At 39.6% G+C, this 23,055-nt stretch overlaps 1 protein-coding gene across 1 annotated transcript in view; it reads right to left on the bottom strand.

The window, feature by feature from the left end:
* The window catches only part of LOC146613391 (solute carrier family 22 member 23-like), a 37,372-nt gene extending 18,670 nt beyond the window's left edge, over positions 1–18,702 (bottom strand). The window contains exons 1-3 of the mRNA XM_085377966.1: positions 17,958–18,702; positions 10,093–10,196; positions 9,838–9,992 (exon numbers count right to left, since the gene is read on the bottom strand). Of these exons, the coding sequence (XP_085234092.1) occupies positions 9,838–9,992; positions 10,093–10,196; positions 17,958–18,392 (694 nt within the window). The 5' untranslated portion in view covers positions 18,393–18,702. The remainder of the gene's footprint in view (positions 1–9,837; positions 9,993–10,092; positions 10,197–17,957) is intronic.
* Between the last annotated feature and the right edge of the window lie 4,353 nt (positions 18,703–23,055).

The raw sequence follows: 23,055 nt of genomic DNA, 5'->3' as shown, positions 1-23,055 counted from the left end.
TATAGCTAAACAAAAGCCAAGTCTTTTTGGGACAACACAGTGTGTAGTGCGCATTTTATCTAAGAGCAAATATGAAAGAAAAAAAAAAAACTTTCAGTGCAGAACTTAATAATAATTTTTTCTGTCAAAGTCCCACTTTAACATAAGATATACTACGTAACCAAGCAAAGTGTGTGTGTTGTTTTTTTCATCTGGTGAGGCTGTAACCAGTAATTTATTTTTTAAATGGTAGCAACCATTTTCATACACTAGACTTTGGAGGTGCCAGATCCCAGCTGAAGTGAACATGAGTGAACAGTGATTTCAGGATTGATGTGTTTGACAGTACTCGCCATCAAAATGAGGGGATATCTTTTTCTGGAGCAATGGTTTTCCACTCTTCTGATAGAGACTCAATGCTGTAATGCATTTGTAGACTTATTCTGGCAGCATATGTTGGCTCAAACCCTTAGAGACACTTTGTGCTGGTTTTTAGTTTGCAAATCTGTAAATATACAAAAAGGTGGACTAGCAAATCAAGCTAACAAACAATGCGCTAAAAACTAGTTAGCTGCGCCAGCTAACAACTGTGAGTTCTCCATTATCCCCCAAACCACACGAGTCATGAAGACTACAACATTCAGATGGGCTCTACGTGGAAAACAGATAAACGTCTGTCATTTTTTTTCTCCGTCGCTTTTCATTTCTCTCTCTATTAAGGCATCTAGGCTCTTATACACACATCCATGACATGATTAGACATGCAAATAATTCAGAAAGTGAGCAAGCATTCTTCTTCATAAGGTAAGCTTGATGCAAACTAGTCCTTCTTTCATAACAGTAAGATGAAAAACATTGAGCACAGTTATACATACAAAAACATTTAATCTGGCAGTGTTTTGTAACAGAGAGAAACTACTTTAACTCATAAATGTTTCACACAGTCATAAGGGCTGTGGACTACTGCCCTAGATCAGAATCACTGTGCTCTCAACCTGATCACAAAATTCCCCAGCAGCCTGTGCAGTCTGCTACCATGACTCAGCTAGCTGAAGCCTGTTTGTAAGTGGGGGGGCGGGGGTTGGAAACTGTGTGGCAGGGGTAAGGGAGGGGTTTGATGTTTACTGTAAAAATGCATTAGTGCGCAGCACCACAAAGCTATAAGCACAATGAGGCCTGTGGCGTGATGCTAAAAAGACTAGCTTACACTGATGGAGCAGTGGGGTATAAATAGCAGCGCTGCATCAGATGACTTTCTATAGCCATTGGCCTTTCTTTTGTGCTCGTTATATTTCGAATCAGTGAAGTAGAGAGATGCATCAACTTGGTTGATATATGAAAGAGGCTAATGTTAATATACAAAACACTTCACTTGTGGCGTTGCTGTAATTGCATCACACTATCTCTTAGTCAAGCATTCTTCAGATGTGAAAAATGCTACTCTAGCAGCTGTGCAACTTCCACAAATCTCTCAATCTTCTTGATCGGTTTATTTTATTTTAGCCTAATCAACCTTTCCCACAACCTGCCTTATTCCACACAACCAGAAAATGCTCCTTTTAAATTTATTGTGTCTCTTTTGTAAGAGTCATATAGCTGTCACTCTGCATCTGCTATGTTGGACCATGCAGTGAGACGGAGTTTGACTGGGAACCCTAGCACAACAGAGAAGATATGTACAGTGGGGCAAAAAAGTATTTAGTCAGCCACCGATTGTGCAAGTTCCCCCACCTAAAATGATGACAGAGGTCAGTAATTTGCACCAGAGGTACACTTCAACTGTGAGAGACAGAATGTGAAAAAAAAATCCATGAATTCACATGGTAGGATTTGTAAAGAATTTATTCGTAAATCAGGGTGGAAAATAAGTATTTGGTCAATAACAAAAATACAACTCAATACTTTGTAACATAACCTTTGTTGGCAATAACAGAGGTCAAACGTTTACTATAGGTCTTTACCAGGTTTGCACACACAGTAGCTGGTATTTTGGCCCAGTCCTCCATGCAGATCTTCTCGAGAGCAGTGATGTTTTGGGGCTGTCGCCGAGCAACACGGACTTTCAACTCCCGCCACAGATTTTCTATGGGGTTGAGGTCTGGAGACTGGCTAGGCCACTCCAGGACTTTCAAATGCTTCTTACGGAGCCACTCCTTTGTTGCCCGGGCGGTGTGTTTTGGATCATTGTCATGTTGGAAGACCCAGCCTCGTTTCATCTTCAAAGTTCTCACTGATGGAAGGAGGTTCTGGCTCAAAATCTCACGATACATGGCCCCATTCATTCTGTCCTTAACACGGATCAGTCGTCCTGTCCCCTTGGCAGAAAAACAGCCCCATAGCATGAGGTTTCCACCCCCATGCTTCACAGTAGGTATGGTGTTCTTGGGATGCAACTCAGTATTCTTCTTCCTCCAAACACGACGAGTTGAGTTTATACCAAAAAGTTCTACTTTGGTTTCATCTGACCACATGACATTCTCCCAATCCTCTGCTGTATCATCCACGTGCTCTCTGGCAAACTTCAGACGGGCCTGGACATGCACTGGCTTCAGCAGCGGAACACGTCTGGCACTGCGGGATTTGATTCCCTGCCGTTGTAGTGTGTTACTGATGGTGACCTTTGTTACTTTGGTCCCAGCTCTCTGCAGGTCATTCACCAGGTCCCCCCCGTGTGGTTCTGGGATCTTTGCTCACCGTTCTCATGATCATTGTGACCCCACGGGATGAGATCTTGCGTGGAGCCCCAGATCGAGGGAGATTATCAGTGGTCTTGTATGTCTTCCATTTTCTGATGATTGCTCCCACAGTTGATTTTTTCACACCAAGCTGCTTGCCTATTGTAGATTCACTCTTCCCAGTCTGGTGCAGGTCTACAATACTTTTCCTGGTGTCCTTCGAAAGCTCTTTGGTCTTGGCCATGGCGGAGTTTGGAGTCTGACTGTTTGAGGCTGTGGACAGGTGTCTTTTATACAGATGATGAGTTCAAACAGGTGCCATTCATACAGGTAACGAGTGGGGGACAGAAAAGCTTCTTACAGAAGACGTTACAGGTCTGTGAGAGCCAGAGATTTTCCTTGTTTGAGGTGACCAAATACTTATTTTCCACCCTAATTTACGTATAAATTCTTTACAAATCCTACCATGTGGATTCATGGATTTTTTTTTTTCACATTCTGTCTCTCACAGTTGAAGTGTACCTCTGGTGCAAATTACTGACCTCTGTCATCATTTTAAGTGGGGGAACTTGCACAATCGGTGGCTGACTAAATACTTTTTTGCCCCACTGTATCAGTCGCTCCACAGTCTTACAACAGTCAAAGACTAATGGATGTCCTGAATGATGCCTCAAAGGCACAAGGAAATAATATACACGGGTGGGTGGGAAGGAGCTGTATTCTATTAACTCCATTAGCATATACTAGCTAAATAAAGATGATTAAAACTTTCAGTCAAATTAAACAGGAAGATTGCAATCATCATAAGATTTTCTAGATCAAAATTATTGCACATGATGTTTCTCACTCTCCATGGTGCATATAATGAAACTAGCACATGGATGGATGAGAAATGGGGGATTAGTGTAATGTCTCCAGTGCAAACACAGCTGAACTTGGGATTTGACTCTGGCTTCCTGTTGAAAGCAGGATAAAACAAAGCAAGCCACAAACGAAGGTCATGTGGTTTACAATGCTGCATGTGATATGACTGAGTGTCAAGACTACAATGTTTCCTAAACTTTTAAATATGTGACACACTTGCGAAGGCAATGCATGTTTTCCACAAAATAAAATGATCCATTCTCTCTAACAACATGTTACTGCATGACCGTGTTCCTACTCTTCGAGCAGCTGTAGAGCAGTTTTGTCAATACAGAGTGGCTGCAGGGAAAATATCACGTGACAGGGGCCGAACATTATTAGAAATAAGGGCGGCAGTATGGCAACACAAAACCTGCACAAAGATCAAACATACAGCTGTCCAGCTAATCCCTGCGCAACCTGAGTGTATTACATCTTACAGTGCAGCAGGACTACAAAGATCTGTAGTATAAAAGGATAATCATAACGATGTTAGAAAGATACAAATCCTACTGAAACTGATTTGTTGTTTTTTTGCTAAGGAATGTGTTTTTAATAAGTATGGAATGAAATGGGAAACCCTGCACCATCATGGAAGGATTATTATATAATACTGTAAGACTGCTGTTTGGGTTTAACTGCCTCATTTTTATATGTAAATGAGGAACTAGTAATCTTTATTCTAATGACAGACTGAAGCAAGTTAACTGAGAAGATTCTCTGTTTACAGTTAATGCAAATGGATCAACATCAATGATTGCGTTATCCACCTCCAGTCCTGGCCCTGGGGATTTATGATGAACCCAACTACCTCTAGGGTTAGTTTTCTATCAAGCTATAAAGACTCTAAATATAATGTTTGATATATTATTGGCAAACACTAGACCTTCCAGAAAGGAGAAGGAACACATCAAATTACAGCATGTTTATGACAACTTTATTCACTTTACTACCATTTAGATTGCAATAAAGTTAAGCCAAAGTTAAGTTATATTAGATCAAATACGAAAAAGTATTGAATGCGATTAAAGTGGAAAACATCTAACAGTAATCTGTGTGCATATTTTATGCTGTAGGTTATGTAGAATGTGCGCTACGTCTTATAGCGCCTCTGCAAAAAACTAAAATTTCCTCTCTTGATCAGAATAGCTACTTCAACGAGGAAGTGTATAACTAATTTTTATGCACTTGTGTGTTCACTGGAACCAGGGGAACAAATGTTATCTTGGTCTCTGACTAGAGATGATTCATTAAAATGGTTCTGGAATGTTGCAATGAAGCTTTTGAGATGATCCCATTTTATTTACAAATGACTAGCTCAACTATTCAATAATTACTCTTCTTGTTTTGTTTGACTCTCCGTTTTGCAGTCTGTTTAATGATGACAAATATAACAAAAAAAAAGAATGTAAAAAAGAGAGCGAGAGGGGAGGAAAAAACATAAAAAAATAAATATGATGACTCCAAAACTCTCCAACCACTCTACTGAGGATGATTAAACCACAAACTTGTTGAAAACGATGACTAAATGTCAGGTTAATTTAAATTTGATGGGTTCAAGTCTACCCCTTTGCCTCTTTCCATCTCACCCCTTTGTACTGGGAGCAGACAAAAACAGTCCCACCATTCTGGGTGTGCTGTAAAGCTTTTCAAGGTACGCAGCGTGGATTAAATTAGAATGACAAGGATGCTGAGGGCCCCGTCCTTCATCATCTCGTCCTTGCTCCCTCTCTCTCATTTGTCCTTTTTCCCTTGCCTCTGCACTGGTCAATTACTGTAGCCAAAGAGGCTCTTAAGGATCCACCGCTGAGCCGAGAACGTTCATCAACTGCATCGCCAATTACTAGGACGCAGCACAGCACAACATATTCACAAACTATTACTTTACCGTTCAGATTGAAGGTCACATTAAGAGAGATGATTTATCTCCAGAAATATTACAGTGTCTACAGACTCTTCCTGCAGTGATGGGAAAGTGTAGTGAAGACAACCACTTTTGTCCTTATTAGATTATTGATTAGAAGTAACAAAGATTAAAGGAGGAAAAAAATGGTGGTTCACGTAAATGAAAATGAAAGAGTTCAATTTAGAGCTAAGCAGGTTGGTAGTTTGTAAGTAATGAGAATTTATGCCCGCATAGGCATTCAGTTTAATAGATGTTAATAGGTTAGTGCAACATAATTACTCTTCTTTCAGCTGATCACTATCCTCGGCTACAGGCAAGTATTAAAGTGGAATACCTTCAATTCAATTCAATTTTATTTATATAGCGCCAAATCACAACAACAGTTGCCTCAAGGTGCTTTATATTGTACAGTAGATCGTACAATAATAGATACAGAGAAAAACCCAACAATCATATGACCCCCTATGGGCAAGCACTTTGGAGACAGTGGGAAGGAAAAACTTCCTTTTAACAGGAAGAAACCACCGGCAAATCTGCTGCGACCAATTGGGATGAGAGAAGGAAAACAGGATAAAGACATAATGTGGAAGAGAGAAAGATTTATAACAGATATGATTCAATGCAGAGAGGTCTATTAACACATAGTAAGTGAGAAAGGTGACTAGAAAGGAAAAACTCAATGCATCATGGGAATCCCCCGGCAGCCTACGTCTATTGCAGCATAACTAAGGGAGATTCAGGGTCACCTGGTCCAGCCCTAACTATATGCTTTATCACATAGGAAAGTTTTAAGCCTAATCTTAAAAGTAGAGATAGTGTTTGTCTCCCGAATCCAAACTGGAAACTGGTTCCACAGAAGAGGGGCCTGAAAACTGAAGGCTCTGACACCCACTCTACTTTTAAATACTCTAGGAACAACAAGTAGGCCTGCAGTGCGAGAGCGAAGTGCTCTAATAGGGTGGTATGGTACTACAAGGTCATTAAGATAAGATGGGGCCTGATTATTTAAGACCTTGTATGTGAGGAGCAGGATTTTGAATTCAATTCTGGATTTAACAGGAAGCCAATGAAGGGAAGCCAAAACAGGAGAAATCTGCTCTCTCTTTCGGGTCCCTGTCAGTACCTCTTGCAATTTGGATTAACCGAAGGCTTTTCAGGGAATAATTTTTTATTTATTTTTTTTTTTTGGAGGGGGGGGGCAAGCATGTAAGCTTGTTAGTAAAAACAGTGACAGTGTCGCAAAGAGGGAACAGATAGACAGAGACACCGAAGCAAACACGTATTTGTATGACGTATATAGACTTAATACACCTGATTCGCACAGTATCAACAAGGAACTCTGATCATGATGTGTAAACAAACTGGCTCTTACTTCCTCTGCAAGCAGCCAAACCGAAAACAAACCAGTTTAACTAAACCACCAAGACCAACAAGTAACCAATATGTTATTTAGGAATGAACAGAGGAGTGAAAGGGAAGATTTTGATTTGTTAACAAGCAGTTCTTGCATTGGACACTGTGAATAACTGTTGAGTGATCTACTGCTTTTTTACATTAATGTTTTTACTTTATCATTATTAAAAAACAAAAACAAGTACTATGAATACACTGGTTTTCATATGCAGTAAGCATTTGCATGAGCAGTTAAGTAATTTGGCACCTAGTAAAAGTTCAAATCCAGGTACACACTGTAAACAAATTATCTTTGTAGCACATTTAATTAAGTATGGTGATGGCACTGGGTCGTGCCCTTAACATGATTTACAGAAGTTTAATTACAGTCCAGCCAAAAAGCGCTTTTAATCAGCAGACTCTTTTCAAGGCAACATTCTTATAAAATTATGAGCTCTTTCAGAAAGCTGTTAGCTTAAACCTATTTCCATTAACATTACTTAGCTACAGTCACATGAAAAAGAAAGTACTCCAGAAAGGACTACACAGTCATGTGAAAAATCAAGTACACCCTTACTGCTTCCATAGGAATTAAGAGGGTACGCAGCAAGCAGCCAGATGCTGCTAATCAAGCCCACTTGATTAACTCATCATTAATAAGTGTGACCACTTCAATGAAAGCAGAGGTTTGGGCAGTTCGCTGGTATGGGGTATTCAGATAAGTGTTAACACAACCACAGTCTTTCCTGGAAATGTACCCGAAGACTGTGCACTGCTCAGAAACCTGCAAAAGGTCTGTAGAACCTGAGCTACATACCAGATTATACAGATTTAGAATCTGTAGAACACTGAGAAAAAGAGTGAATCAGTATAGGTTAGGCTCAGCCTAGTTTTTAAAGTTGCATCTGAACAAACCATAAAATGTCTGGAATAATGTCCTTTGGACAGATGAGACTAAAGACGCCAGTGTTTGGCCATGACGCACAGTGCCATGTTTGGTGAAAAGCAAACAAAAGATATCAGACCTCAAGACCTCATACTGACTGTCAAGCACGGAGGTGGAGGGGTGATGAATTGGCATTTTCTTTGCAGCCACAGGACATGTGCACCCTGCAGTCATTAGGCTGACCATGAACTCTTCTGTTTACCAAAGTAATCTAGAGTCAAATGCCTGACATCTAAACCTTGACCAAAAGGGAACAGGACAACGCTCCTCATTTACTAGTATGTGTGTGGAAACATTCTTACCCTTAGCCAAAAATACGTGCGTACAAAATAAATTACTGTCAGATTTATGAAGCATGCGCACCAACCTATTTTCTTTCTTATGTGTATGGTAGTAAATCAGAATCATTCCAGACCAACAGCCTGGTGCAATCTGCATACCAACTGCCACACTCAAATTTCTCTATAAGGAAGGTGTTTAGGAAGGCAGAAAAGGCACAGCGTTCCAGAGAGTCATCACTCCCATGGAAAAAAAAAAGTGAGCCTCAGGCTTAAATATTGGTCTTTGAAATGACTTTTGGCCTAAGACATTCAATTTGGCCTAAGTGGGGGCATCAAATAAGAAAATAAATAAATAAATCAGCAGTCACTTAGTCAAAAAATTAGACTAACTGATGACATCCAACAATGGTAGAAGTCACTGTTGATAAGATGATATAGGAGAATAATGTAATATATTTAAACCAAAGGATTAAAGCCTGTTTTTTTAAATGGTGGAGTCCAAGTATTTTGTGTGAAAATTATAAATAATGACCAAAAGCTAGCAATCATATTATTAGTATTAGTAGCATTAATATTAGTAACAATAGTAGCAGTAGTAGTAATAGTATTCAACCTGAATTTATTCTAATTTACCTACTACTAGTACTAACAAATAAACTCGGGTAAGAAAATTTTGGTAAATCACAGATTTATGTGTGACACTTTTGTACGTGCAAATTGTGCACAGATTTTTTTGTAAGTACTTTTAGTGAATGAGGGCCTAAGGTCCCAAGCACAGCCTAAAATCTGCAGATTTTCTACAAAAAAAAAAAAAAAAAAAAAAAAAAAGAATTAAGGTGTTGCAATCAATGGCCCACTCAAGTCCAGGCCTCATCCTGCAAGAAATGTTGTGGCAGAACGTCAGGAGAGCTGTGCATAATTGAATGCCTACAAACCTCAAAGAAATGAAGCAATACAGTGAGCCAAAATTCCTCCACAAGCAAGTGAGGGACTGATTAAGTCAAGCAGAAATCCATTACTTCAAGTTATTGCTCCTAAAGGTGGCCGTACAAGATACTGATTCATGACGTGTACTTAGTTCTTTATGACTGTGTATAACCATCATATGAATATTTAAACAGCTGTATGAAGTTGGACTTGTGAAAAAGAGCAACTTGGAGGTTGAAATTTTCAAATAACACAACAGAGTGTAAGTTAGCCAACTAACAAGCTACCTACAGGTAAGATTTTCTAACAATGTGTTTATATATCAGTCTACATTTAATCATAGATTATTATTAATGTCTGGCTCTCTTTCACAGCGTGCCTTTTGTCCTGTCTTTGTTCCTTCACCTCCAACTGGCAGGCAGCTGAGTGCATCTCCCTAACCCTGTTTCTGCAGGGAGAAATTTCTCTCCTGAGATTTCTTTCCACTAAAAGAGTTTCTCCTTCCCACTGTCGCCAAAGCGCTTGCTGATAGGGGGTCATCTGATTGTTGGGGTTTCTCTGCTCTCTCTGTATTATTGTAGGGTCTTTACTTGACACTGTAAAGCTTGGGGTGACTTCTGTGGCGATTTTGCGCTATATAAATAAAACCCGAATTGAATTGAAAAGCTGCCGTTTCATGTAACAAAACTGTTATTGTGTTTTTCTAGGAAACCTTCCATTGTTTTCTTTCATGTAATGAACAAACAACCTTAGCAACTACCTGAGGATATAAGGTGTTTGACAAAGGAACCCAAGGGACTTTTAGTAGGGAGTAACTGAATTACTTACTAAGGACGTAGAGAGAAAGGGTGATTCCTGCCAGGCAGAAGCCCTCAAAGAAACGCAATGTGCTGAACATGGGGGCGTTCCTAGAAAAGGCCACAGTAAAACCAAACACCAACATGAACAGTACTGATATGATCAGCACTGGGTGGCGGCCAAACCTACAGAATAAGGTAAGAGCAAAAATGACACTTGTAATAAGCATAAAACACCTTTAAGGTTTGCATGATCTTTCAATTAAGGATGGTGTGAAAGTCTTACCAGTCTGCTAATATTCCAAACACCAGATATCCAAAGATGGATCCAACCAACAGAGAAAACTTTGCAATATGGACTTTCCATGCTGACTCACCAATCAGACTCCACTGTAGAGACAAATAAACAGGTATTAGTTTCAAGAAAATGATGCTGTGTAGATAATGTAGAGGACAAAGATCAATATTATTTTTTGAGTATGCTGCATTTTTATCTCTTGATTAACATTCACCTCTAAGTTTGTCTAATTCATTGACAAATATCATCACTCATAACGCTTTGATATGTAAGAAGGATATACCCTGCAACAGAAGAGCTTCTTGGTATTTAGTCTATAGCAACACTGACACAATATCAACATATTTTTTTTTCTGTTATTTAATCCCGACAAGACACCAATGCTCCAAAACAGAGCATCTTGCCAAACATGATATTTCGCTATAGTTCACTTATGATTACTTATTTAAGCACAAATTCTTCAATTACATTCTGCCTGGTTCAAAAGCAATGCAATATATATATGATGAATTACACATTAGGCGTTTTCCTTTATTAGTTGGAGAACCTTACTTAAGTCGATAATCAAGGTTAACTCCACATAAGCAAACACTTTCTTATTACATCATTTATTTTTGTTTCTATGTAGGCTGTCAAGATGGTGACCTATAATACAGTAACTCTACTTTTACTTTGTGACTGAATCCCTGCAAAAAAAAAAAAAGAAAAAAAAAGTGATTCCTAGAATATGACAACGATGTGGTGTAGACTTGTCTCTGCATGTAGGTACACCCTGTTTTTTTCTCTCCAGCAAGAGGTTGTGACAAGCAGACTCAACACGCACGTTTTAGATTTGAACTTACAGCTTTGACTATCACTGGCATTGTAATGATTATGCATCTGAGGAAGGGGTAAAAGTTGGCACGTTTACAAAAAATGTACTAATGTGTGTGTAAGCATATGTGGAAATGCGGTATATAAAGGCAAAAACTGAATTTGTATAATCTATGAAAAGTTATTATTTAGTCTGCCCATCTTTATTCTTTAACAGCGTTTATTCAAAAGCCTGAACTCTCTTAAGTGTGATTTAGAGATACAATGTAGATTTTTTTTTTTTTGTGTGTGTAACTTGTGTTGTAACCAGAAACCCCTTTTAACCTTTCACCTTAACCTTCCAAGCCATTCAGTCATTGTGGGCTGTGTCATCCCGACGTGTAGTTATACTTTTCAGGAGCTGCATGTCAGGTCACATGGAAGGTTAGGTTGTAGGGTTAAAAGGAGTTTCCAGTTACCTTAGGCATGCTTTCTTGTAAATTCTTTTAAGCAGTCTTCAGGAGTCCCCAGGCTGCTTGAAGTACATTCAAATGGACGTGGGCTGCCTTTTGTTTCCTTTTCTGTGATGATAATTTGCAACCGCTTCAATAATGTTGAGGTTCTGGGGAGGTCAATCCATGAGTGGAAGTGTTACATTGTACGCTTTTCTGTACAAGTTTTGACAAGATCCCCAACACCACTGGCTGAAATACAGCCCCACTTCTTGTGTAATTTGGCATATCACAGCCTTTTCCCCCCAGTTTTGCTTCTTTAAGAATGGCTTCTTGATAGCCACTGAGACCATTTATAATAAAGCATTAGTGAAGAGTATATGGCCCAGCTGAAGGATTAGATGTATCTCCCAGGTCCTGTGTCAGGTCTTAGCAGTTTTTATTTTTTAGATCTCTGAAGGACATTACTTTAAGATCATCTGCTGTAGCAGTAGTAGTTTGGATGGGGGGAGGGGCTTTTTTCAAATTTACATAAAGGTTGGCTCAGGCAAGTCTATGTATGTAGTAAGTCTACCATACGCTCAAGTACAAAGTGAAATTAGCAAAAGGCTTTTTGTTTCTTTTACTTTTGTATTTGGGTTGTTTCTGAAGGGTCATAACCTATCGTAAACTCTACCATAGTGACGTGCTCAAAATGGAATGCCCCAGGAATTACACAGAGCCACCAAGCAGTCACATGACTCACACATGCCACTCATGCATGGTTTCAGTATCGATGTCAGACACAGAAAAACGCAGAGGAGAAAACAAGTTTCTTTTGCGCAACCACAAGACAGCAAAGACTATAAAAAACAGAAACTGGAAGCTGGAGAGACTACCAAAATAAAACTCGCATTTCAATCTACAGTAAAACACACTATGACGACATGTATCAGCAGAGCTGGAAGACTGGTGACTGAGCAGAACTGACATATGTAGGCGACCACAGACAGATGACCAGTGTTATAAAACACGAACATCAGCATTCCCCAAATCACACGCTACAGACAAAGCAGCAATGTCTTACGTGTGTTAAAGGCATTTAAACTGTCTGTGGCTTCATTTAGATTGCTTGGCATTGGCATCATTAATGTGCTTTATTTCAAAGCCTTCATTAACTTTAACGGTAATTAAAAGTTTTGGAAAAGAGAATCCTACAAATTACAAAAAGCGGGGTTACATACTTTGCTCAATGCTTTTAATATACCAGGCTGTTTTATGCAACCTTTATAAAAGTGACCAAACCAGTCTAGAATATGAATGTTAGTTAAAAAATAAAATTAAAAAATTAAAAAATGGAATTTACAAAAAGAATATAACTTACTAGTCAGGAAATGGACTGACTAATAAATAAGCTCACCCTGCTGTCTGCTCATATTTTTACTTTAACCATTGCCTTCATTTGGACAAAGTCAGCCTAAAAATGAAACAGGGATCATTTTTAAAGGTTGGTAATAGAGCAGCACTCAACATGAGGAAGTAACCACTGCAGACAGAGTTACACAACAACCACTTGGATCATTTCAATATAACAAATTATCTTTATTTATAGAGCATTTTTCTAAAGACTCAGTGCAAGTACACACAAGGCAACAAATTTATAGGAGCATATAAAAACATTCATAATGTATCTGTAGATTTAATGTAAAGAAGAAGAAAAAACAGCTCACACACTGTGGAATTCCTATTTTGCCCATTTATTTTGCATGTGAATTAAAAAAAAAAAAAAAACCTGCTGAATGTCAAAAATATCTGCATTTTAACACGCTTTAACAGAAGCAGGAAAACACGGGTGTAATTTGCATGATGGCTTCTGTCACTTATCAGTTGTATTACATGCTTGTTCCCAGGGAGAGTCAGCTAACATGTCTCTTTGAATTGTTGGACCGTATTATCGGCCTTCCTTTCATAAAGTATGTGTCCCTGTATCCTGTGTTCATAAAGGACCTTTCTACAGTAGAAGGCTTGACCAGCTGTTATTAAGGTTACTTCTAGATCATTTAACTCTGTTTCGAACTTTGACTAAAACCTTGTTCTTTATCTGTGCAACAGCCATTACTGGGCATACGGTTTTTAGAAAAGCCAGGGAGACATGGGATGACAAATATTTAAGCCATAACAGAAAAATAGCATCTTTAAAATTTAGATTCATCATCACCTTGAGTCAGATCCATGCTTTTTGTCAGGTTTGATTTGTCACTTGTTTCCTTGCTATTGTCTTGCTCATTTTGTGAGTAATGAATAGAAGTCAGTGAGAGAGACTGCTTCTGTACACATGAATCACTTAGCTGAGATAAGATGCAAACCATGAAAGGGCTAAGATCAAATCAGTCAAAATCTCAAGGAAATCTGTTGATCTCTTACAAAAGAACGACCACCAGTGATCAGTCTAGACCATCGAGTCCACTGAGATGAAGATGCTCAACCACAGCTGCACATTTTTGCACTCGCTGAACTACACAGTGGTGGGTGGGGGTTTCAAAGGAGAGGGAGCAGGCCACAGAGGAGGGAGGGGGGGAGAGAGAGATGAAGGCAAGCACAGGGGGAAGGAGGCATAATTGTACAATGTAACCACAGAACATACAAAGATATGGAGGGAGAAGCAAAAAAATAAAGCAGGGAACACATTTATGCAAAAGATAACTGGATAGAAAGAGACAGAGAGAGAGAGAGAGACAGAGAGAGGGAAAGAAATGCTCAAAAGCAGTTGTGAGGAGACAGCAGAAAACACAGGGAGAGACTGCTGCATAGTTACTGCCTAGCAACAGACCATCACTGAGGTTATCTGACTCTGTCTGCTTCCAAGTGCAAGTTTTACCACCGCTGGAGGGGTGAAACCCTATATTGTGGTGGTAGCTGGGTGAGGATATAACAAACTATTGTATAAGGAGGGTGAGTTCTTGGAAAAACATAGACCTATAGTATGCGTCCCATAACACACTGAAAATATGGGGTAAAAGAAGTCAAAAAAGGGAACATTACACATGTGATGCTGGATCTGCAGCCTTAGGGACTGAACCTGATGTCACATTATCAGTGTGAACATGTTTCAGATGCAGGCTATGCTAAACATTACATAAGATACCATACCATGTTTGACAAGTTGGCTGATGGCAGTGTTATTTTACTGTGATCAACAGTGACAGCTTGTGAAACAACAAACCTTTGCCTGACCATGTATTATTCATGCCCTCCTGTTGTTGATAGTTAGCACAACTACATATATCTGTCAACAGTCAGACTTCATATGTATTGAAAAGCCATTACTCCTATTACCCAAATTCCATCACACCATCCATAGAAAACACAAACTTAAACCATAGCAAAGGGTCACAGCTTTCACCCCTCCCTGTTCCAAAACAGCACTTATCAGAAAAGAGCGGCACAGCACACATTCTTGTCACACACACACAGCGCCTCAGCAGAGTTTTATCATCTGGTCACACAAGCATCTTTCCTCCCAGCTGACACTGTGAGAGGCTGTCATTGTGTGCTGACTGGGTATCTGCAGCGGGGTCGTCGCCTTTCGACAGCTGAGGCTATTTCAAAGTGTCCCGCACTGATCCAGAGTCTGTGGAAGGAGCCAACCAGCTGGGTAAACAGCATGAAGGGACACAGAGCAGAGGGGCCTGCATGGGTGTTCAGCTACAGTATCATCTTTCAGATCTATGGGTGTGCAGCCTCGAGTTAGAGATACCGTGTCTGGGTGTACCCACCAAGGCTTTTAAAACATAGCGTCCTTATCACATTCATAAGAACCTAACCTACACTACGAGGAGAACAACATGAAGATGGCACAGTTGTATGAGTGCAGTACGGGCACAGCTAAACAGTTGTTTGATTGGTTAATCAATCCGTCTGCTCCTAACAGTTATTCTAATGTTCTCAATTATATTTCTCAATTATTAAATAAAGCGCGGGGCTCCAATTAACTAACTGATTAACTGGCTAACCATTTCAGCTCAGCAATTAGCAGTTCTTTATTTAATCATTTAGGTCATTTATTATTTAAAAATGCCATTTCTTGTTGATTTCAGTGCGAGGAATACACAACTGGTTTACAATGCAATGCAGTGCAATTTAGAGACACATCAGGAGATACTTCATCTTTTTTTTTTTTTTTTTTTAGTTTTTGACAATGAAAAAGTAATTCTTTTTTAAAGTGTCATGATAGTCCAATTCCCAAGAGGAGAATCCATCATGTAAATATTACATCATCATCAGTCCTTTACTGCCCGGTGCATCCGATTATCATACAACAACCAAATTGATAAAGCATGAGTTAGAGAGGTTAATCTGTCATTTGAAGAGGTTCTCAGGCCACTATTTCAGGCAGTATGTGCAGCTGCTGCCCATCCCAAAGCAAGATGAGTAGGGTAGGTCGCACAGAGACTGTGTCTGAGTAATGGTATATTCTGATTTCAAAGGCTCGGTTCAATTAAGAAGGACCCTGAGGAGAGCTTTGACTCAATTAGGATGGGTCTCCACATTAACCACTTTGGATCTTTCAACGCTGTCTTCTTTCTGTGTCACCCTGAGAAAGCACTGTGTGAGCAGTGGCACCTCATCACGTGTCAAGTTCGGAAAAATGGCACAGAGTTTGAATATCTACAAGTATTTAAGTGCCGACCTCGTGCAGAGCAGTGTGGGATTAGATTGTCTTCAGACAGTGTGTAAGAGACACTAAGGCGTTTCGTCAGAATTGGCACTCTGTTCTGCTTTTTAGGGATAGTGTGTCATGGATAGCTCAGACCCAGGCATGTGCAGTTTTTCTGTGGCAATCCAAACACAGGGATAAAAGCCAAGTCATCACTTCCTATTCGAGTGCTACATTCTATAGTTTGTGTTCTATGGTGGGGGAGCAAAAAAGGAGGCCTGGAAGACTGAGGGACAGTGTCAAAATAGAAAAAGAAAATGACAAGTACAAGCACAAGAGATATTTTTGCTTCAATTTCGGATTTTGACAGCGTGCCATTCGATTCAGCTTCTCCTCACCGTGACCTTGTCTGAATGTGGACAGCCAGGAGTTAGAGAAGACGAGCATTACCAGACACTTTTAGCAACTGTCCAGGCCCGTTACTGATCTGCAGAGGTGGTAGTGTCAACACAAATCTTAGCATGTACAAAATTGCAACGGCAGCGTGAGCAGAGAGCAATGACTGTTTTCAAATCATCAGCCTTCATATGGGAAACCTGTTTTCAGCTTTAGCCACAGGGAAACTGAAATGTTCTGATTATTAGTAATTTGCATCCACCCAGTCAAATTCTTTCACGTATGACTTTATATTCAGCTGCACTTGTGAGAATCCCCTAGTGCGTGAGAACAGTTTATCACGCTGGCCTTTTATGCAGCCCCGGCCCTCAAATTACCCTGTGGACAGCAAATGAAATCAAGATTTCAACTGCCCCAGCTCCCACAGCTAAATTAAAATGCCACAGCTGCATTTTATTTGCTTTATTGTAATAAGGGACATTATCAATGAAAAGCAGACACCACAATGGAGGCGAGCAGTGTGCAATACAGTGAAGCTTCCAAGCTCATCCTTTTTTTAAAAACCCTTGAAAAGGTACAGCTGCTGCCAGCTAGAATGTGACTTGCTGTGCTCTTCAACTGAGTGTGTGTGTGACAGCAATAGTGGACATTAAAGGTTTTAAACAAACTGATTATACAACATTTAGATTATTTCTAAGGTTTAATTGCACCTTGTTCTAAGAATTAATAAGTATTATTTTTTGCATATTTCCAATAATGAAAAAGGTCTGCTCTTCTTTTTTCTTGTACAAAAATAATAATGTTTGTATCCTCATATGCACATGCAGCATCTGCAGCTGGAGACAAGCAGACTGGCAAAAGGAGATATAAAATGTTCCTCCTGCAGCTTGCAGTCCAACTACAAAGACTGCAGGCACAGATGTTGGAATGCAAAGGCCTCAATCCTGAGTCACAAACAACCCGAAAGTGTCCAATATGAGAGCCATAAGATTATCTTACTGCTGTTTGGTTAGGACAGCAATTGGCCGAGTGATGCTTGATCAGGGATGGGGTTGCATTATTCTAGAGAGTACAGTGATGACCTTTGCTCCAAATCAAATGCTCCCTGTCTATTATATCCATTACGACAACCGACCGGCAAATTCCACTAGCCCTGGCAGTTTGCCCCATGTGCCAATGGTGGCTTGTTTCTGTGAAAGGTCACCCATTGTGTCAGATGGTGCGATGACTCACTGTCAGCACCATGCATGCCCTCACCTGAATCCTACTACTTTTAGGTCCAACGTGAGCCAATTCGTGGCTGTGTAAATCCGCACTGGAGATGACGGTGCTAGACGCCCCAAAGTGGAGAGAAGACTGCAACAATGGAGGCATAACCACAACCACTACCGAGGTGCTTTCACAACACAATCAGACAGAATTTTAACCTGGCCGTTTAAGGCTAACTGTTTTGTTTTTTCACTGTAACTGCAGCGTTAATAAGCGCATCTTACTAATGTAATATCGACCCTATTATTAGGATGCATAACAAATTATACAAAGGACCCCCCACCCTATCCTCAAGATGGATAGCTTACCTTAGTAACCACATTTTCCTTAAGTCCTGTGTGCAGCTCGAATGTCAACTCATTGTTGTTACAAGACATTCTGGTCGTGATGTTGTTTGTGGAACTTCCATTGACATAAATTGGATCCGGTCGCTCACTAATGTTTTTTGGCCTGCCTAACAGCGAGGAATGAGCTCTACTATGGTTAGTCAGATTTGCCAAAGGCTGGATACAAGTGCTGTTTGGCTGGGCGAGGAGGAAATTATCAGAGAACTGACTGAATCCAATAAATAACGCCGGAATCCATGTCAGCACAATCAGCTGTTTCTGGTACTTCCCAAATCCACCTAGAAATGGCAGAACAGAGCTGTCGATGCGTGTCAGCAAATCCGGCGACGTGGTTTCGGGTGACACGAAGCCGTTCTCAGGTTGATGGTCCCCCGTTTCGAGCTGCACCACGGCCATCGCGGTTTCCCCTACAGATGCCTCCGTTGTGTAGCGAAGCCGGGGTTGCAGTGCTACCCCCTGTCGACTCCACAATGCGTCAATACCTCCAGTTCCGGCGGTGAAAGCCGTGCGCAGTCAATCACTGGAATGGAAATAAGACGCACCTCCTTATTATCAGGAAGCACTTCCCTCCGTCTGACACCAAAACCCGTGCGGGAGTGACTGCAGACACGCGTCCTGAAACAAAAGGCGGATTGCGATGAATTGGGAAACGACGACATAAACTATCCCACGCTTTTTTCTGTCGGCTGATTCTGTTTGTGTAGGTGAGCTGTAGCACCAGAGCGAAAGAATTGCTTCCTGGGAAAGCCACAGGTAACGCACCTGCCCATGTAGGATGTGGCTAATCACTTTAACCTAACGTGGCCACTTGTAACCAGTGGTAACTACCACTTTCTCTTGCAGTCAGACAATGAACCGTAATGTAATCACATAGGTTAAAATAGGCCCTGCATAAAGAAAAAAAAAGGAATTAGTACAAAGTTTGTCTGAGTGATGCTATATATTTTTGATAAACGGCCACATTGCTGTCTCGGTGTTCTTTGTAGCCTATTTATATATTTCTATAATTTAAGGATTGGGTATAATAAAGTAGTCTAAGCGTAAACCATAGATAAAAACCACATATTCTCAGATTTAAAACATCAACAACAGGTAAGATTATGTTCTGTAATGGGAAGGGGGAGGGACTGTAGTGTTGTCCCCGCCTATATTTCCAGCAAACAAAACAACTGTGCGTGCCAGCAATTTGAGCAAACAGTATTACGCGCAATAAGAAGTAGTGCTTCAGGTCTACACAAATATGACCAATTAGTGGGCTGATTTTTAACTGATGACTCGGGACAATTAAGTGAGTGGGAGCAGGTTTTAATTTGCTTTCAAACTGAAAGTAAACGGAGTTCGTTTTCTCCTAGTTAACTGTAGCCTGACTCCAAGAGAGACGGGGAAATCAATAATTTACCTTGTCTAAGACTGAACTGTAGCACATAACAACGTTTATTTAGAAGCTTGGGACGATGACCACAAACTGCTGTCTTATTGTAATTAAAAACTCACGTAGGTTTTCTTCTAAACACTGGCAGCCCCTGATTCCCTGTGTGGTATGTTTATAACTAAGATATAAATTAGTATGTTCAAGTGTACTTAAACCAATGCTCATATGGTACGGATAAAATATTTTTATTTTTTTTTCTTCTTAAAGTAGTGAAAATAATCATCGATTTTTTTTTCACCACCAGATTTGAGGTTATTAAATTGTATAAATGATTTGGCCACCTCCAGCAGCTCAGGTTTGTGTTCCAGATTTTTTTTAGCGCCTTATATCAACCTAACATCACCCCAGAACCCCAGATGGATGATTACTTTGCTTTTAAAATGTTTAATCAAAACATGGACTACAGCTTAGAAACGGTTTTGCAGTAATCACTAGTAAGCATCACCACATTAAATAGCAACCATTTTACTCAGTGAAATTTTGAGCAAATCCCTTTTTTTAAACCTTGAAGACATGTTCATAACTCACTATGATAATTATTATCAGGGCCCACAGTCACAAAATTAAAGACTACATTTACTTGGTCACTTAGTCGTCGTCCCCCCCCCCAAATATACAAATTCAACATCACAGACATGTTGAATAAATAACTTTTTTTTTCTCGGTTAATTGTCGGGGAGGTTCGATTCATATCTTCATAACCTATATTTATCTGACCATGTGATGGTAGACTCCTTATCTACACCACATGTGCATTTGGCAATGCCTCACCCTCCTGGCCGTTATGTGCTAGTGCATGTGTATTTTTATTTATTTATTTTTGTCTCTCTTTTTTTAAATCTTTTTTAATCAGTCAGACAACTACAGCTCATTCAGAACTCTGCTGCTCGAGTCCTCACTAAGACCAAAAAAGTGGACCACATCAGTCCAGCTCTGAGGTCCTTACACTGGCTGCCTGTCCGTCAGAGGATAGACTTTAAAGTTCTGATGCTGGCCTATAAAGCTCTGAATGGTTTAGGACCAAAATACATCAATGACCTCCTGACCCAGTATGAACCATCCAGATCCCTCAGGTCATCTGGATCCGGTCTTTTATCAGTTCCCAGAGTCAGAACCAGACACGGAGAAGCTGCATTCAGCTTTTATGCTCCTTATATCTGGAACAAACTCCCAGAAAGCCTCAGATCAGCTGAAACACTCAGTTTATTTAAATCCAGGTTGAAGACTCACCTGTTCTCAGCTGCATTTGAATAAAGCACCAAATCCACACTTTAAGCTTAAATTTCAAAACTTACATTTAACTACTGATTTTATCTACTGTTCTGATTTTATCTGTTTTGATTTTATATACTGTTTTGTTTGTTTGTTTGTTTGTTTGTTTGTTTGTTTGTTTGTTAATTAGTTAGTTAGGTTATTTGCTTGTTTTAATCAATTTTAAATCATGCTTTTTATTTGTTCTTGTTTCTAATGTCTCTGTAAAGCACTTTGAATCACCTTGTTGTTGAATTGTGCTATACAAATAAACTTGCCTTGCCTTGCCTTGCCTTGCCTTTAAAACTTTTTAACAGTATTTTTTCTTCGTTTCTCAAATAAGGCATTTACTACTTACTTAGTTTGTTTTTATTATTATTTCAGGTGTGTACAGTTCCTCCTAAACGATTAATAATAAAGCAATTATAATAAATATATTTAGGTAAACTTTGATGTCATGCAAACATCTTTTATATATGACCCATATTGTACATTATACATTTTACCGTGGGTTGGAAGCGTGACCATTTTTTGGAGGGCAATGGAAGGACGATTAAGGGTGCAAATGGGCTGCGGTGTCTTGTAGTCTTTTGTTGCACACTGATGTCCCCTGGCGGCAGACTGGAACAACAGCACTGCTGTTTTCTCATTGTAGTGTATGCAGACCATTTTTAAACCACGCAACATCCAAAGCAAAAATATTTTTATTATTATTATTATTATTTACAGAAAAGTCAGTGCTGGTGAAATATGAACATGTTCATAATGTTTGTGGTGTCACCTGACTGTTACATACAGTCTAAAATTCTCCCAAAATACAGGAAAACATATTTCTCATGGTTAAAGGCTTGTTATTAATTATCATTGTATTGTGCAACATCTAATGAGTGAATTAGAAATCTACTTTATCTTGACCTTTCCTCTTTTGTCTTTTTATGTACTCTACTATGTCTACCAGGTAACAAAAAAATAAATCATTAATCACAGGGTTTATTTTCTGTATCCTATCCAAATGTTCCATTCACACAATGCTTTTGATTGTAATCCAGCATGCTTGTGAGTCAACAGAAACCAGTCAACCCTTGTACCATCACTTCATTGCGGCGGTGCTGTTTGTTATCATTCAAGCTCGCTTATTACTCCCTAGCAACTCATACAGGTGTGTCCAGGATCCGCCCCTTATGATGATATGAGTCAGCTCATGTCTGCATGAACAGGTGTGATGCTGTTCTGGCTGTCGGTGTCTGTATCACAAACCAGCTAGTGACACATGAGCTGCAAAATGTTATCACTGCAGTTTCACAGCACTCAGTATTCCAGAACTAAGTAATCTCACGTAGGCCACATTTAATGTGCTCAAATACTGCAATCCAATAATGTCCTGATCAAAACCATAGGATAACCTTTCACAGAGACAAAAAGAGCCATCATGATAGTGTTTTAGTGCAGTTTGGATTCAAAGTCTAACACAGAGTAAATGTTTGATTTATTCTTTAGGGGTCATCGTCAAAGTAAGTAAAGTAATAAAATCATAGACAATGAGAATGATTGTGGACACTATCACTGCAAAATGATAAACACACATCATGACATTAAAGCATCTTGGTTTTAAAATTCTTTCAAATATTATTGAAGAAATGAAATGACAAAAAAAGGAGGCTCATTATGAAATAGCCTATTTTGGGAACTGACGACTGAGGCATGGTCATTATGCTGTTTCTGGCTAAGGTCATGTCCTCTGTTATAGTGTCAGGAATTTGGGGGAGTTTAATGACCTGCTAAAGGATTAGCCTTTTCAAGGCTAATTATGTTTATTTATTTATTTTTATTCCAAACAAAGCCTTAAAAAAAGTGAGCAGAGTTTCTGTTTTTCTATTGCTGGGTTAACAAGCGTGACAATCCCAGATCCCTGACTCATGCACTACAGCATTTTGTTTTTTGTTTTTCTTGTAAGTTATCTTGAGGAAATGTCTCTTTTACAGTATTGTTCTGCACACTGGAAAGTCTGAAGAACCATCTGTGTGGACAAGAGGTTAATGGGTGACACAGTGTCACTTGCCTGCAGTTAAATATACCAGCTGTCAGGGTTCATTTTTCCTGTTTACTCAGCGCATGATGTCAGTATCAGTGTCTGGAAATGATATCAAATGTGTGAGGTTACAGTATTAGCTGGTATCAGGGTAAGTGTGACTAATTAGACATAATGTTGGAACGTATTTGGATGGTTGAGTGAACTTATTCTTATTCAGCTTTTGCATTTGATTTAGTGACCTTCACATCTGTGTACTAGCAAAGTCCATGATGGATTTGAGACCTGGAAACAAACATTAGGTTATATATTTACTATGAGGTGAACTAAAGAGAAAGTCAACAGCC

This window comes from Diplotaxodon limnothrissa, linkage group LG18 (genome assembly GCF_057381915.1).
Source record: "Diplotaxodon limnothrissa isolate DT_005_m linkage group LG18, D_limnothrissa_male_GT1.1, whole genome shotgun sequence".
Classification (NCBI taxonomy): domain Eukaryota; kingdom Metazoa; phylum Chordata; class Actinopteri; order Cichliformes; family Cichlidae; genus Diplotaxodon; species Diplotaxodon limnothrissa.
The sequence above is the reverse complement of the archived record's forward strand: the minus strand, read 5'-3'. Positions and strand labels throughout refer to the sequence as shown.